The sequence below is a fragment of the Anolis carolinensis genome, chromosome 3 (genome assembly GCF_035594765.1).
Source record: "Anolis carolinensis isolate JA03-04 chromosome 3, rAnoCar3.1.pri, whole genome shotgun sequence".
Taxonomy (NCBI): Eukaryota; Metazoa; Chordata; class Lepidosauria; order Squamata; family Dactyloidae; genus Anolis; species Anolis carolinensis.
Genome location: NC_085843.1, coordinates 283573181 through 283589781, shown reverse-complemented (window position 1 = coordinate 283589781; position 16601 = coordinate 283573181). Strand labels below are relative to the sequence as shown.

General features: G+C 39.4%; 1 protein-coding gene across 1 annotated transcript; it reads left to right on the top strand.

Moving 5' to 3' along the window:
- Nucleotides 1-1803: 1803 nt before the first annotated feature.
- On the top strand, nucleotides 1804-16203 carry LOC134297929 (palmitoyltransferase ZDHHC19-like). Its single transcript, XM_062976912.1, has 6 exons — nucleotides 1804-1957; nucleotides 2061-2182; nucleotides 5148-5284; nucleotides 11779-11951; nucleotides 13682-13787; nucleotides 15974-16203. The coding sequence occupies exons 1-6, from the start codon at nucleotides 1854-1856 to the stop codon at nucleotides 16109-16111; spliced, it is 780 nt and encodes a 259-aa protein (XP_062832982.1). The 5' UTR covers nucleotides 1804-1853; the 3' UTR covers nucleotides 16112-16203.
- The last annotated feature ends 398 nt before the right edge of the window (nucleotides 16204-16601 follow it).

The window sequence follows — 16601 nt, the reverse complement described above, 5'->3', positions numbered from 1 at the left end:
CAAGTGTCACCTCATAAACAGAGGATGTCTCCAGGCAACAAGAGCCAGGCTACCTCTATGCAGATACCCTCACTGATTGACTTTGCAGCTGCATGGCTACTCAATGTTAATATCAAGCTTGCTAATTGCAACATTCCCATTTGCTTCAACAGATCACTCACCCTGGATATTATTCCACAGATATATATATATCTATATACACTCCACTTGCCTCACTCCCAACAGACTTCTGAAGATGCTTGCCATAGATGCAGGCGAAACATCAGGAGGGAATGCTACTGGAGCATGGTCATTGCACCCGAAAAACTCACATCAACCCAGTTCAATGGTAATTACCTAGGTAATTTTCAAGTGTAAGCAAACAGAATTTTGCCCCCCCCCCCGCCCCCGGCCAAAAAAAAAGAAAACAAATCAGGGGAAAACCTTTACCTTTACCTTATAAAAACTTTGAAAATTCCCCAAACCTTTGTGGATAAATATACTATTTTACGTATATGTCAACTGTTGTTTTTTAGGGCTTTGTCGCCATGTGAGCCGCCCCAAGTCCCCTCGGGGAGACGGAGGCGGCATATAAGAAATAAATTATTATTAATTATTATTTTATTATGACACAGCAAATAAGATAGATATGCTGGATTTCGTATCACAAAATCACAAGTCGAACACTTCCCAAGCGTTTAGGACTGTGTGATGTATTTTCGGATGATGCGTGTAGATCCCAGCAGGGTGGCCTTTTGCAGTTGGCAGATCATGATTTTGTCAATGTCTATTGTTTCCAAATGCCGGCTGAGATCTTTTGGCACGGCACCCAGTGTGCCCATCACCACCGGGACCACCTGCACTGGTTTCTGCCAGAGTCTTTGCAGTTCAGTCTTGAGGTCCTGATAGCGGCTGAGTTTTTCCTGTTGTTTTTCGACAATGCGACTGTCACCTGGGATGGCAACATCAATGATCCAAACCTTTTTCTTTTCCACAACTGTGATGTCTGGTGTGTTGTGTTCCAGAACTTTGTCAGTCTGGATTCGGAAGCCTGAGGCTGTGGCGCAGACGGGAGAGCAATGAATCACTGACCAGGAGGTCATAAGTTCGAGGCCTGCTCGGAGTCCCCTTCGGGGTGAGAAGGGCGGAATATAAATGCTGTAAATAAATAAATAATGAATAAATAAATAAGTCCCACAGTATCTTTGTGTGCTCATTTTCCAATACTTTTGCATGTTTGTATTGAAAAATGAGCACGCAAAGATACTGTGGGATAATTTATTATTATTATTATTATTATTATTATTATAAATCAAACATTCTGAAACTTGATGAGCTCACAGTGTTAAAAGCGTTCTACCATTGTAGCAAGTTTCATGCCAATAGCTGTAAAGATGAGGGAGAAAGGAGACCCTGAAGTTTCCCCAATTGCACAATTACTATAACGAAATTTCGCTACTCTCGTTATAATAACGAAATTTTCACTAACGACACTTTAGAAACACTTTAGAAACAAAACGCCCTCCAGTTTTGTAATGACTTTTGAAACTTTTTTTAATCGATTGCACATGCCTAGTATTTAACAGCAGCTTGCCCAAAGAGCAAGGGAAAAGCTACAAAACTGGCAAAGCAGGAGAAAACAGGCAGGACACAGAGGATGAAAGCACTGGCCCTTGCTGCAAAGCCCTTAGTTTCTCATCTATGCAGCCAATGACCCCTAACCGGGGCCATTGTTTGGCATCGTCCATGACCACTTGGGTACCATTACATAATAGAAACCCTCTCTATTATGTAAACACATTGCCATGGCAATACCTGGACCATGGTTAGATCAAAGCCTGGCCTTTGCAATAGTGCCAGTTTTCCCTTGAGCCATGGAGTCCATTCTGGACGGACGCCATACACTCACTTCTGTCGCTCTTTCCTTGTGTTATTTTGCCTGCCTCTTGACCTGTGGCTGCCTCTTTTTGACACACGAGTAAGTATGGGCCGGGACCAAGCCTGTACAGGTTGGGTTCCTCTCATTGAAAAAGGGATCCGACGTGTTTCGGACTTTTCTTTCTGGATTTGTTCCCCTCCAGATGTAGCTGGCTAGCTCTCCATGTCTCCAAGACTATCCCTGTTGTTTTCAGCACATTCCTGGTGCTGACCCTTGCTTTCTTCTTGCTCACCAGCTTCACGGGCACCACAATTTTCTACAAAGGTAAGACTGTTGCACCTGCCAGGTCGGCAGCATCAGGGCCGGGGTCATCAGGTCCAAACTAGTGGGGGTTCTGTCCTGGGTCCAACGCTATTCAACATCTGTATCAATGACTTAGAGGGCAGGCTGTTCAAATTTATAGATGACCACAAATTGGGAGGGATAGATATTGCACCAGAGGACAAGATCAGAATCCGAAACTATCTCAATTTAGAGAGCTGGGTCAAAACTAACAAAATAGATTCCAACCTGGAAAAATGAATGGTACTACACTTAAATACAGTAGAGTCTCACTTATCCAACATAAACGGGCCGGCAGAATGTTGGATAAGCCAATATGTTGGATAATAAGGAGAAATTAAGGAAAAGCCTATTAAACATCAAATTGGGTTATGATTTTACAAATTAAGCACCAACACCAAAACATCATGTTATACAACAAATTTGTCAGAAAAAGTAGTTCAATACGCAGTAATGCTATGTAGTAATTACTGTATTTACGAATTTAGCACCAAAATATCACGATGTATTGAAAACATTGACCACAAAAACGTGTTGAATAATCCAGAATGTTGGATAAGTGAGACTCTACTGTAATAATAAAGAAATTCCCATATATAGGATGGGGTGAAACGTGGCTTGAAAACAGTCCAGGTGAAAGGTATCTAGGAGCCTTCGTGTCTAGATCGAGGGAAGTCTTACGGTAGTCCCATTCTCTTCTGCTTTGATCAGTGTCCTGTTTTGTCTTTCAAGAACAACCTTAAGACACTGTGGTAAGTAAATGAAAACTGCTTTACTTCAGCAAAACATAAAGTACAGCACACTCAGTGGAATAATGCAAAGGTAGTCTTAGGACAAATGCAGTTCTTAGTCTCCGATACAGTCCCAAATCAAATAGCAGTCTTACTTCAGACAAAGAAACAGCAATAAATCCAGATGCAGACTCGGAGCAGGCACATGGGGAGCGAAGGCATTAGAGTCAGTTTATTACCAGCAAGAGCTGGTTGCACCTACTTCTGCTTTATAGCCCTGAGTCCCCTCCCAGCTTCTAGGGCAGTTCCCAATTACTCAGCTGCATTTCTGGCAGCTATTCTAGCTGAACGACATCTCTGCTCTGTTTTCTTTCGCCTCTCCTGAAATGAGGGTACTTGCAAAGTCTCCTCCTCAGATTCCAACTCACCTTCAGATTCATGAACACTTTCCTGCTCCCCTTCCTCTTCTGAAGAAGAGGAATCCCTAATAGTCACTCCTTGCCTGGAATAACAACCTTGTGTCCAGTTCTGGGCAAAGCAATTCAAAAAGGAGATGGACAAAACTATAACTAGGTGTCCAGAGAAGGGTCACCAAAATGGTCAAAGGTCTGGTAGCTATGAATCCCTCTGAGGAAGAGCTTAGGGAGCTGCAGGTGTTTAGCTTTGAGAAAAGAAAACTGAGAGAAGGGGGCATGAGAGCAATGTTTAAATATTTACAAGGATGTCCTATTGAGGATGGGAGAAACTTGTTTTCTGCTGCTCCAGAGAATATGACACAATGAAGGAAAGGATTCAAACTGCTGAAAAGGAGAGTCCACTTAAACATTAGGAAGAGTTTCATGATGGTAAGAACTAAGTGACAATGGAATATGTTTCCAAGAAGTCTGTGGAGACTCTTTCTCTGTAGGTTTTAAAGCAGAGGCTTGATGGCTGTCTTCCTATCTGGCATAAGAGGGCTGAACTGGAGTCTTTTCCAGCTCTTAAGATTCTAGTGCAGGGGTCCTCAAACTTTTTAAGCCGAGGGCCGGTCCACAATCCTTCAGACTGTTGAGGGGCCGGATTATCATTTGAAAAAAATACAAACAAATTCTGATGCACACTGCACATGTCTTATTTGTAGTACAACAACAACAACAACAACAATGAAAGAACAATACAATATTTAGAAATAAAAACAATTTTGACCAACATACATTTATCAGGATTTCAATGGGAAGTGTGGTCCTGCTTCTGGCCAATGAGATAGTCAAGTTAATTAGGGTTGTTGTTGTTGTTGTTGTTGTTGTTGTTGTGTGCCTTCAAGTCATTTCAGACTTTGGGTGAGCCTAAGTCTAAAATTTATTTATTTATTTATTATTTACTGCATTTGTATCACACCCTTCTCACCCCAAAGGGGACTCAGAGTGGCTTACAAATTATATGTACATACAATATATTATATTATTAGCATAGCACAATATTAGCATTATATATTACTTTATTGAACTATACCACTATACTGTAATATTATTAGTAATATTATATGTAATGTAGAATATATAATTAATATTATTATATGGTATTATTATTAGTGTTATATTGTATTACATTATATTATTATTATCAATATTATATGTATATACAATATACTATATTATAAAACTGAGGGCGGGGGCCAGGTCAATGACCTCGGAGGGCCGCATCCGGCCCCCGGGCCTTAGTTTGGGGACCCCTGTTCTAGTGTATCACTATCTACAGGTGAAGAGGACATATAGACGTTCTGAATATATAGTGATTGCCATATAGCAATTCTGCCTCCTTGATGAAATTTTGTCCAGCTCTTACATTTCTAGCATCGCAGTTGACCGTTTAGACCTGTTGTTTAGTCTGGAATAATGCATTTGCCCTCTGCTATCAGCATTGGCATAACACACAATGTTCTTGAGGACCAGATTTGAGAATTTGGGCTGGACAGAAGATACAGGGTCAATGGAAACGTTCCTCATTTGGCTGCCATGAAGTCACCTTTATTTTTTTTTTATTTTTTTTTTTGAAGGTGTGCTTGTGCAGATTATATTGCATGTCAGTATTGGTGCATCTCCGTTTATCGGGATTTTAATACCATCCACTTCACTTTGCATAATGGGATGGCCAATGCCCTGCTCAAAGGAGTCATAATCCAAGGCCACTTCCTCCTTGCTTCTCCTCTCCTGCCCCCCCCCCCCCAACCCACCCAGCTTTTTCAGGAATGGATGAAGAGCTGATGACCCAGGCCATGACCAGGTACTATACCAACTGGCGCTGGTGCCACAAATGCCAGCTGTACTGCCGACCCAAAGCCTCCCGATGCCACCGGTGCAAGACTCGCGTGAAGGTAAGGCAAGGCAGTGGCCCCGTGGAAATTGTTGGTGTATTTTTGGTGTAAGGGTGAAATGATGAATCAAGTGTTTTTGCTGTTAGAGGTTATGATTAATACCAAACCCAAGACCCCTCCTCATTAGTTATTTTAAAAACCTAGAAAAACATATACTGTATTGTAAGGAACTGATGTGGCAGAGGATGGAATCCCCTTTGAATCCCACCGCTGCCACCAATTTATGTAGGGATGCTGAGGGTGACAGGGGATGGAATCCCTTTAGAATCCCTCAGCTTTGCCACCAATATTGTACAGAGGTGAGGTGTCTGACAGAAATGTGTGTCAGAGATGGAACCCTTTTTAATCCCACACACACACTCACACAGATACCACCACTTAATAAAGATGTTTTGTGAGAGATGATGTTAATTAATGATTTGTTTGATTATCTTCTTCTTCGCTGCCACCAATGGAGAGACGTCAGGCAGATGGTACTGGTTCTTATAAGCTTTCTCTATATGTTTTACTTTAGATGTTGATGTTGCTTAATTTAATATGAGAGTATGACAGAGGCTTGATTAGAATAAAATCAAAACAAGTTTATTGCAGGTACAGAGCTTGATGGTTTCAGATAACTTGGTAAAGGCACTTCGCTTAATGGTTACAACGGTTATGAGGTGGTTAAACTTTCAAAATACTTCTTTCTTTAAGTTACTCTAAACCAGGGGTCCCCAAACTTTTGAAGCAGAGGGCCGGTCCACAATCCTTCAGACTGTTGAGGGGCCGAATTATCATTTGAAAAAAAATACAAACAAATTCTTATGCACACTGCACATGTCTTATTTGTAGTGCAACAACAACAACAACAACAAAATACAATATTTAAAAATGAAAACAATTTTAACCAACATAAACCTATTAGGATTTCAATGGAAAATGTGGGCCTGCTGCTGGCCAATGAGATAGTCAAGTTAATTAGGATTGTTGTTGTTGTTGTGTGCCTTCAAGTCATGTCAGACTTTGGCCGAGCCTAAGTCTAAAATTATTTATTTATTTACTGCATTTATTTACTACATTTATATCCCACCCTTCTCACCTCGAAGGGGACTCAAAGCAGCTGTATGTACATACAATATATTATATTATTTGCATAACACAATATTAGCCTTATATATTACTATATTGAACTATACCACTATACTATTATATAATATGTAATATATAATTAATATTATTATATGGTATTACTATTGGTATTATATTGTATAACATAAGATTATTATCAATATTATATGTATATACAAGATATTATATTATTAAAACTGATATAAAAATATTATATTATAAAACTGAGGGCGGGGGCCAGGTAAATGACCTTGGAGGGCCGCATCTGGCCCCCGGGCCTTAGTTTGGGGACCCCTGCTCTAAACTCTGATCCTACTGGATCCCCTGGGATTAATTTTCCCTGATCCACAGGCTCTATAAAAGACCCTAGACAAATCACCTAACTTGCCTAGTCTGGTCTAACCTAAATCTGACTCAAATCTTTCTATTTAAGCCAGTCTGATTCTCCACACAAGAACCAGATCCTTCTCTGTGACTGGAAAATCACAGACTCCTAAAATAAATCCTTTTATTTTAGGCCTGACCCAAATTCTTCTGAGTCACCCTGATTCTCTACCTGAGAATCAGTTCCTTCACTGTGAATGGAAATCACAGACTGAAACTGGGTTTTAAAACATTCCCCTTTTCTTTTCCAAGCGGCGGTTGGCTCCGCCCCTGTTGCTAGGGTAACCTGTTCTAGCATTCTAAGATGGCTACCTTCCCCTATATATTATCAACTCCAATACTCACCCATTTTAAACATAGCCAAACCTGACTGTTTAAACAAAATCAAACAAAGCCCTTATTTTAAGACTGAAAAAGCCCCTCTCGGCTTATATTCGGGTGAGGGTCCCGGTTGGCTTATATTTGGGTCAGCTTATACTCGAGAATATATAGTACATTTAGTATTTTTCTCTATTGTTATTGGTATTATTACATTTATTATTTTTCTCTATTATTGTTGCTACTATTACATTTATTTTACTCTATTTTTATTACAGTAGAGTCTCACTTATCCAAGCCTCTGGATAATCCAAGCCATTTTTGTAGTCAATGTTTTCAATATATTGTGATATTTTGGTGCTAAATTCGTAAATACACTAATTACAACATAACATTACTGCGTATTGAACTACCTTTTCTGTCAAATTTGTTGTATAACACGATGTTTTGGTGCTTAACTTGTAAAATCATAACCTAATTTGATGTCTAATAGGCTTTTCCTTAATCCCTCCTAATTATCCAAGATATTTGCTTATCCAAGGTTCTGCCGGCCCGTTTAGCTTGGATAAGTGAGACTCTACTGTATTATTATTATAAATACATTTATTATTTCACTCTGATCATATTATTATTATATTTATAATTTTACTCCATTTATTACTACAGGTATTATTTTCCTGTTGTTGTTGTTGTTGTTGTTGTTGTTGTTGTTATTATTATTACATGTATTATTTTCCTGTATTATTATTATTATTACCTGTATTATTTTACTCTATTATTATTAAAAGGATGCATAAGCACATTTACATTGAAGATGAGAATAATGATTGGATCAGAGTTAGACAGTCTTATCTTAAATTTGAGCTTTATGTAAATATTCAAAAACATTTAACCTAATGATGCCCCAATTAATGTAATTTTATTGGCATCTATTTCTATTTCTGAAATTTACCAGTCTTGGCTTATACTGGAGTCAGTGTTTTCCCAGTTTTTTGTGGTAAAATTAGGTGCCTCGGCTTATATTCAGGTCGGCTTATACTCGAGTATATACGAGTATCTCAGTATTTGCCTGTTTGGTGTTGTCCTAGACCAGTGATGACCAATCTACGACACGCGTGTCAGCATTGACATGCCTAGCCATTTTTGCTGACACACTGCCGCATGCAGATTGATTGGATGACTAATGTCTTTTGTGGCCAAATTTGGTGTGATTTGGTCCAGTGGTTTTGTCGTTTACTCCATGGGAATTATGCACATTACACACACACACACACACATATATATATATAATCATTCTATTATTATTGTAGTATATTATTATATTATTACTATTATATTATTATATTATTATTCATTATTCATGACTACATTGAAACTACAATAGAGAGAAATCAGCGTGGAAATTGCAAGAGGTACCATAGATTGTTGTACATGGAAATAATGGTAGTAAATGGTTTTTGATTTATTAAATACAGTTATATATTACAATTATATATTTTTTGTTATTTAAACTATATATATTGTGAAATTATTTTTTTTCTCAAAGTGACACACCACCCAAGTCATGCTAGGTTTTTTTTGGTGAATTTTGACACACCAAGTGCAAAAGGTTGCCCATCATTGTCCTAGACACATATATCTTCCCTTTGTCTGCTTTTTGACAATCGCAGTTTCCATACTGTCTTCATATGACCTTTGGGCATTTGCCTTAAAATTAATGTCAACGGTTTTCTGGAGCGTGGCCACCCCTGTGATGACCTTCCTCATTATCTGTTTACTCACCTCTCGGACTGTCCAAAGTTCACTCAAAATTCAGCAGGATTTTCCAAACCCCGTACTTTACGTTTTCAGACAGATCAAAGCCTATCTAAACAAAATAATATCTAAATATTGATCCTATGTCTACATTTTTCCTCCTCATTTCATTTTGAAAACCTTGTATATGTTGTCCCCAATATTCATTATACTGCACGAGCAAAAGATGTTTAGTTTCTGTAGAATTCATAGCCGCAAGTTGCATTCCATTAAGCAGAGAGTCCAGCACAAGGTGATGTTGATATAGGGCTTCTCTCATTTGGGATCTTTGACCAGCAAACAAGTCAAGAGATTTATTATTTATTTATTTCAATTATTTATACCCCGCCCTTCTCACCCGAGGGGACTCAGGGCGGCTTACAAGTGGCAATTGATGCCGTTACACTGATATACAATTAACTAAAACGATTAAAACAGTTAAAACAGTCATAAAATAGTCATAAAATACAATAAACAAAGTTTAAAACATGTACCTGTTTGGTTAGTCATGATCTGCCATCTGTCATGGTTTGCAAAGGCACTGTGCTGTGTGTGTGTGTTAACTGGAAAATGAAGCCGATTGGCTGAGTCTGCAAAGATCCTGGGAATTATTTGATACTGTTTCTGTTCTGCTGCTGCAGAACCAGCTTGGACAAGTTTTCGGAGCTGACTGAGTACTGCTAGGTGAGAGAGCAGTGGACTCAGAGGCCTTGCTATTTTGCTGCTGAGAAAAGAGGGTGAAGAACCAGGACTGTATTCTTCTCTGAAGCAGATTTGTGGACTGAGAAAGGACTATTTATGACTATGAGCTTCTGTAAGTGATCAGAGGGACTGTTTTCGATCCCTTGGAATTAGTAAAGTTCCTGTATTTTTGTTCTGCAAACCGGAGTGGCAGCAAAATAGCAAGGCCTCTCTCTGAGTCCACTGCTCTCTCATCTACCGTGTTTCCCTGAAAATAAGACAGTGTCTTATATTAATTTTTGCTCCCAAATATGCGCTAGGTCTTATTTTCAGGGGATGTCTTATTTTTCCATGAAGAAGAATTCACATTTATTGTTGAACAAAAAAAATGAACATTTATTATATACTGTACAGTAGTTGTCATCACAAACCAGCATAACCAGACAAACTATGAATCATATCAAGAATTTCTTGTTATTACCAATATTTCCATATACAACACTATGGTACGTACATTTACCGATCCTGCATGCTCTGGTGTTCTGTTCGTTGGGCATGCTTCCAAACAAAAACTTTGCTAGGTCTTACTTTCGGGGGAGGCCTTATATTTAGCAATTCAGCAAAACCTCTACTAGGTCTTATTTTCTCGGGATATCTTATTTTAGGGGAAACAGGGTAGAAGTACTCAGTCAGCTCTGAAAACTTGTCCAAGCTGGTTCTGCAGCTGCAGAACAGAAACAGTATCAAATCATTCCCCGGGTCTTTGCAGACTCAGCCAATCGGCTTCATGCGGGTGACTCTGGATCGCAGGCACATGTAAGAGCTTCTATTTATCATCATCAATCCGCAACACCACCTATAATCCAAAAATCCTATTGATATTATACATGGGTTCTTTGCCTCCCAGAGTTTAGCAACATTTTCCTATACTTTGCAACACGGATAAAATAATATCTAAACGAAATAGCATCTTAATATTGATCCTGTGTATACGCTGGGAGGTGTAGTTTGGTGAGGCAGCAGAATTCTTTGCCAGAGAAGGCACAAGGTCTGCTAAAACTACAGCTCGCAAGATTCCTTAGCTTTTACTCGGCCAGCATTTGGAAACAATAGACATTGACAAAATTACAATCTGCCAACTGCAAAAGGCCACCCTACTGGGATCTGCGCTCATCATCCGAAAATACATCACACAGTCCTAGACACTTGGGAAGTGTTCGACTTGTGATTTTGTGAAACGAAATCCAGCATGTCTAGTATCTTGTTTGCTGTGTCATACAATAAAATAATAATAATAATAATAATCCTGATCTGTGTACAACTTTAAATAGTGCAACATGCCAAGATTAAAACCTGCCAATATTTTGGATGAAAACTGAATCTGTGAATTTATTGAACAGTGTGCTAAGAAGGTCAGACGTTGCAGTTATACTCTGTTGATAAGACATAAACTAAACAAAACTGCAAGTTTCTATTAATGGACTCTGCTATGTTTTGCTTGCCTCTGGCATTTATTTCGTCCAATGTGCAGCATTTCCATGGAGGGCGAGATTGGGAAACTATTAGGCATGTCCGATCGATGGAAAAAATGTTTCAATTCTCGTTTCTAAAGTAGAGGGTGCCGGCGCTTCGATATAGAAAGTATTTCCGAATTTTCCACCCAAAAATTTCGGATATTTCCGAAAATTTGTAATGATTATAAATGTTTCTAAAATGGTGGACGCGCATGCGCAGTCGCCAAAAAAAAAAAAAAGGAAACTGGGGGGGACTTTTACAGGGCTCTCCCGCCCTCATTTCTTGAGCTATCCTCATCAAATTTGGTACAGTGGGAGATCACATTCAACAGTCTTTGCTCAATAAATTGCAGAACATTTCCTGTCTTTTATGATTTTTGGGGGGGAAAAATTAACGAAACATTAAGACACATTTAGAGAATGGGCCAACGATGGTTCAAATTACATTGCTGGTTTTGCCCAGGGACAACGTCTCGGAACTCAATTCAAAAAGCGAGAACAATCCGAAATAATTCCGATATAAGAATCAAAACGATTTTTTGGACAACCCTAGAAACTATACATCACGTATCTATCCTGCGACAGGACAGGGTTCGGCACTGGGATGGTTCCATCACAACTCAGAGTTAGACCAGCTTCACTGTTGACGGTGACGGAAGCCAATGTTGTGTTTCTACTCTGTGTCTCCCTTTGCAGGGATTTGTCCACTGCTGGATGTGGATAAACCACTGCGTCGGCTCCAAAAACTACTGCTTCTATTTGCTCTTGCTGCTCTCTCAAAGCTGCTACGAACTGGCCATCCTGGTCTGCTGCCACATCTACGCTGCCTTCAACACCCAGCGGGATTTCAGCAACGATAAACAATGCATGTATCCTTCACCCAAAGGCAAAGCGTTTGCACACACTTGTGCAAATTTTGCACTCTCCCACTCCTTTTCTCTCCACTTCAACATCGTTTGTGGCATTTGGCAAACTTGGGCCCTCCGGGTGTTTTGGACTTCAACTCCCACAATTCCTAACAGCCGGTAGGCTGTTAGGAATTGTGGGAGTTGAAGTCCAAAACACCCGGAGGGCCCAAGTTTGCCCATGCCTGTTCTATCTGTTGGAGGGTTGTAGATATAAATAAATAGAAGCTTTACCGCTGTTTATGAACCAAAATATACCCGGCAGTATAATAAAGTGTCACTCAGGTTTGTGTAACAAGTAACTGTAACTTTACTTCAGTTCAAAAGATCAAACAGGACAACAATATATACAGCAGTCTCTCTGAATTCTTACTGTTTATAGTCCTTTTTAACAGTCTTTAAATATGCCTCAGTGCCCCCGGTGGCGCAGTGTATTAAAGCGCTGAGGTGCTGAACTTGCGGACCAAAAGGTCGCAGGTTCGAGTCCGGGGAGTGAACTGAGCACTCACTGTTGACCCCAACTTCTGCCAACCTAGCAGTTCGAAAACATGCAAATGTGAGTAGATAAACAGGTACCACTCCAGCAGGAAGGCAACGGTGCTCCATGCAGTCATGCCTATGGCCACATGACCTTGGAGGTGTTTACGGACAACGCCGGCTCTTCGGCTTGGAAAGGGAGATGAGCACCAACCCCCAGAGTGTGAGTAGAGCAATAGGTACTGCTCCGGCAGGAAGGCAACAGTGCTCCCTGCAGTCATGCCAGTGGCCACATGACCTTGGAGGTGTCTATGGACAACGCCGGCTCTTCGGCTTGGAAAGGGAGATGAGCACCAACCCCCAGAGTGTGAGTAGAGCAATAGGTACTGCTCCGGCAGGAAGGCAACGGTGCTCCCTGCAGTCATGCCAGTGGCCACATGACCTTGGAGGTGTCTATGGACAACCCCGGCTCTTCGGCTTGGAAAGGGAGATGAGCACCAACCCCCAGAGTGTGAGTAGAGCAATAGGTACTGCTCCGGCAGGAAGGCAACGGTGCTCCCTGCAGTCATGCCAGTGGCCACATGACCTTGGAGGTGTCTATGGACAACCCCGGCTCTTTGGCTTGGAAAGGGAGATGAGCACCAACCCCCAGAGTGTGAGTAGAGCAATAGGTACTGCTCCGGCAGGAAGGCAACGGTGCTCCCTGCAGTCATGCCAGTGGCCACATGACCTTGGAGGTGTCTATGGACAACCCCGGCTCTTTGGCTTGGAAAGGGAGATGAGCACCAACCCCCAGAGTCGGACACAACTGGACTTAAAATCAGGGGAAAATCTTTACCTTACTAAATATGCTTCTTTGCCTTAGAAATAATCAGATTTCCAGAGAGTTGGCAGCGATTTCCCTCCTGACTGTTTCCAGTCAGCGCTCTCTTCACTCTCCGAGGTGAAAGCGGCAGTTAAAACAGTTTCTCCCAGCAGCAAGCCAAAGACAGTAGCCAATCGGAATGTTGGCTCCTGACTGGCTCAGCCAATCAGCTGCCGACACATGCCTTTCCAGTCAACCCATAACATCATGGTGCCTTTTTACAAATCCTCACATTAAGGCCTTTCTCGCTCGCTTTTCTGCTCGAATCCAGGGCTTGTCGACCCAGATGTTGTTGAATCTCTCTCTTATTTCTCTCCTCCGTTCCATCCCTTGACCGAATTCCTCCTCCCAGGTCTATCGTGACCATCGGTGCCGCTTTTAGCCTGTTGTGCCTGCTAATCCTCCTCTGCATCCAGATCGTCATCTTCTCAGATATCCGTCGCCAAGCCAAGTCCAAGGTACAAGGCTCCGGTGGGCAGGACTTGGGGAATTTTGGGGTTTTTTTAGGACTACGTTCCTGGAAATCACCCAACCTTATTTACCGTATATACTCGAGTATAAGCCGACCCGAATATAAGCCGAGGCACCTAATTTTACCACAAAAAAACTGGGAAAACATTGACTCCAGTATAAGCCGAGGGTGGTAAATTTCAGAAATAAAAATAGATGCCAATAAAATTACATTAATTGAGGCATCAGCAGGTTAAATGTTTTTGAATATTTACATAAAACTGTAATTTAAGATAAAACTGTCCAACTCTGGTTAAATCATTAGTCTCATCTTCTTCAATGTAAATGTGCTTATTTAATCCTTTTAATAATAATAGAGTAAAATAATACATGTAATAATAATAATAATAATAATTAATACAGGAAAATAATACATGTGGTAATAAATAGAGTAAAATAATAAATATAATAATAATAATATCCAGCATATCTATCTTGTTTGCTGTTTCATAATAAAATAATAATAATAATAATAATAATAATAATAATAAGATCAGAGTGAAATAATACATGTATTAATAATAATAGAGTATAATAATAATAATAGAGTAAATTAATAATAATAGAGTAAAATAACAAATGTAATAATACTAATAAATACAGTAAAATAATAAAGGTAAAAATAAATAGATTAAAATAATAAATGTAACAATAATTGTATCAGAGTGAAATAATAAATGTGTTAATAATAATAATAAAAATAGAGCAAAATAAATGTAATAGTAACAATATTAATAGAGTAAAATAATAAACGTAACAATGATAATAAATAGAGTAAAATAATAAACGTAATAATACTAATAAATACAGTAAAATAATAAATGTTAAAATAAATAGATTAAAATAATAAATGTAACAATAATTGTATCGGAGCAAAATATTAAATGTATTAATAATAATAATAAAAATAGAGTAAAATAAATGTAATAGTAACAATATTAATAGAGTAAAATAATAAATGTAATAATGATAATAAATAGAGTAAAATAATAAACGTAATAATGATAATAAATAGAGTAAAATAATAAACGTAATAATAATTATAAATAGAGTGAAATAATAAACGTAATAATAATTATAAATAGAGTAAAATAATAAACGTAATAATAATTATAAATAGAGTAAAATAATAAACGTAATAATAATTATAAATAGAGTAAAATAATAAATGTAATAATACCAATAATAATAGAGAAACATAATAAATGTACTATATATACTCGAGTATAAGCCGACTCGAATATAAGCCAGCCAGGACCCTCACCCGAGTATAAGCCGAGAGGGGCTTTTTCAGTCTTAAAAAAGGGCTGAAAAACTAGACTTATACTCGAGTATATACAGTATGTATTTATTTATTTACAGTATTTATATTCTGCCTTTCTTAGGGCGGTTCACAATGTACACATACATGGCAAACGTTCAAAGCCATTAGACATACAGATAGAGACAGAGAGGCAATTTAACATTTTTTCCAGCTTCCAGGCTTCCTTGAGGGTGTGCTCGATTCCGGCCACAGGGGGAGCTGCTGTTTCATAATCCACTTGTGACACCGAGTCCTTGGTGGATTGCTTCCTCATTCCTTATTCCTTGTCATTTGTACTTTTTAAAACATTAAAAGGGTTATTTTATTCCGTTTCTAATGAGACAGGTTGCAACACGAAGTAGGCACAGTTAAGCCATTGAACAGTTGAATCTGCTGACCTTTACGTTGGCGGTTCGAGGCCACAGGTCAGGGTGAGCTCCCGCTGTTAGCCCTAGCTCCTTCCAACTTAGCAGTTCGAAAACATGCAAATGTAAACAGATCAATAGGTACCGCGTCGGCGGGAAGGTAATAAGGCGCCTATGCAGCCATGCCGGCAACACGACCAGAAGGTGTCTACGGATAACAGGCTTTTAAACTTGGAAACTGAACAACAGCACCTCCCCATGGCCAGAGTTGAGCACTGCCTCCAGAAAGCAGTCCTAAAAAAGGCCTGAAAAACTCGGCTTATACTCAAGTATATACAGTAAATTAGCCTCCCCACATAAGTGGTACCTAAATTCCTACTTGACAGGCGCAACTGTCTTTCGGCTGTCTTAAAGTATGCCCGTATGTTCACTGTGTGTCCTTACTCTGCTCTTTGTTCCCAACTAGGTGCAAACAGGCTGCTCCGTAGAATGCCTTGATCCCAATGAAGACTCTTCTTCCTCCTCTTCCTCCTCGAAGTACCAAGCGACCCACTGTTGTCGTCTTTCTCCTGCGAGCAGGATCCTCTCCGCTTCCGACGTCTGATGAGCATCTCGGAGACCCTCTTTCCGTCACAACCAATGACTGCTCTACTTTTGCATTGGAGAAACAGAGTTAAAATAGAAATCCCCTCCAAATTTGCTGCCTCTCATTTGAATCCTTTTCATCTTGAATCTTTTCATCTGTTTTCCCCAAATTTTTAATCCAAAACTTTCACAGAACACAAGGAAAACAATCACGTCAAGCCGTCACTGAGTTACAAACATCCGGCTTATAAACGAATCAGTTAAAATTGTTAGAAAAGAGGTTTGAATGAAAAGTAATGCCTCCACCTTCGTTACTTGGGTTTGGATGGGAATATTTTAATAAATCAAACACAGAAATAATCCTTAGAATGTGCTCTTTAACTACAGTAGAGTCGTACTTATCCAACATAAACAGGCCAGCAGAACATTGGATAAGCGAATATGTTGGATAATAAGGAGGCATTAAGGAAAAGCCTATTAAACATCAAATTAGGTTATGGTTTTACAAA

Coding starts and splice junctions, on each gene's coding strand:
- LOC134297929 (XM_062976912.1), top strand. CDS start 1,854: ATGGAGTCCATTCTGGACGGACGCCATACACTCACTTCTGTCGCTCTT. Junction 1,958..2,060: donor TGCCTCTTTTTGACACACGA/GTAAGTATGGGC, acceptor GTTCCCCTCCAG/ATGTAGCTGGCTAGCTCTCC. Junction 2,183..5,147: donor CACCACAATTTTCTACAAAG/GTAAGACTGTTG, acceptor CAACCCACCCAG/CTTTTTCAGGAATGGATGAA.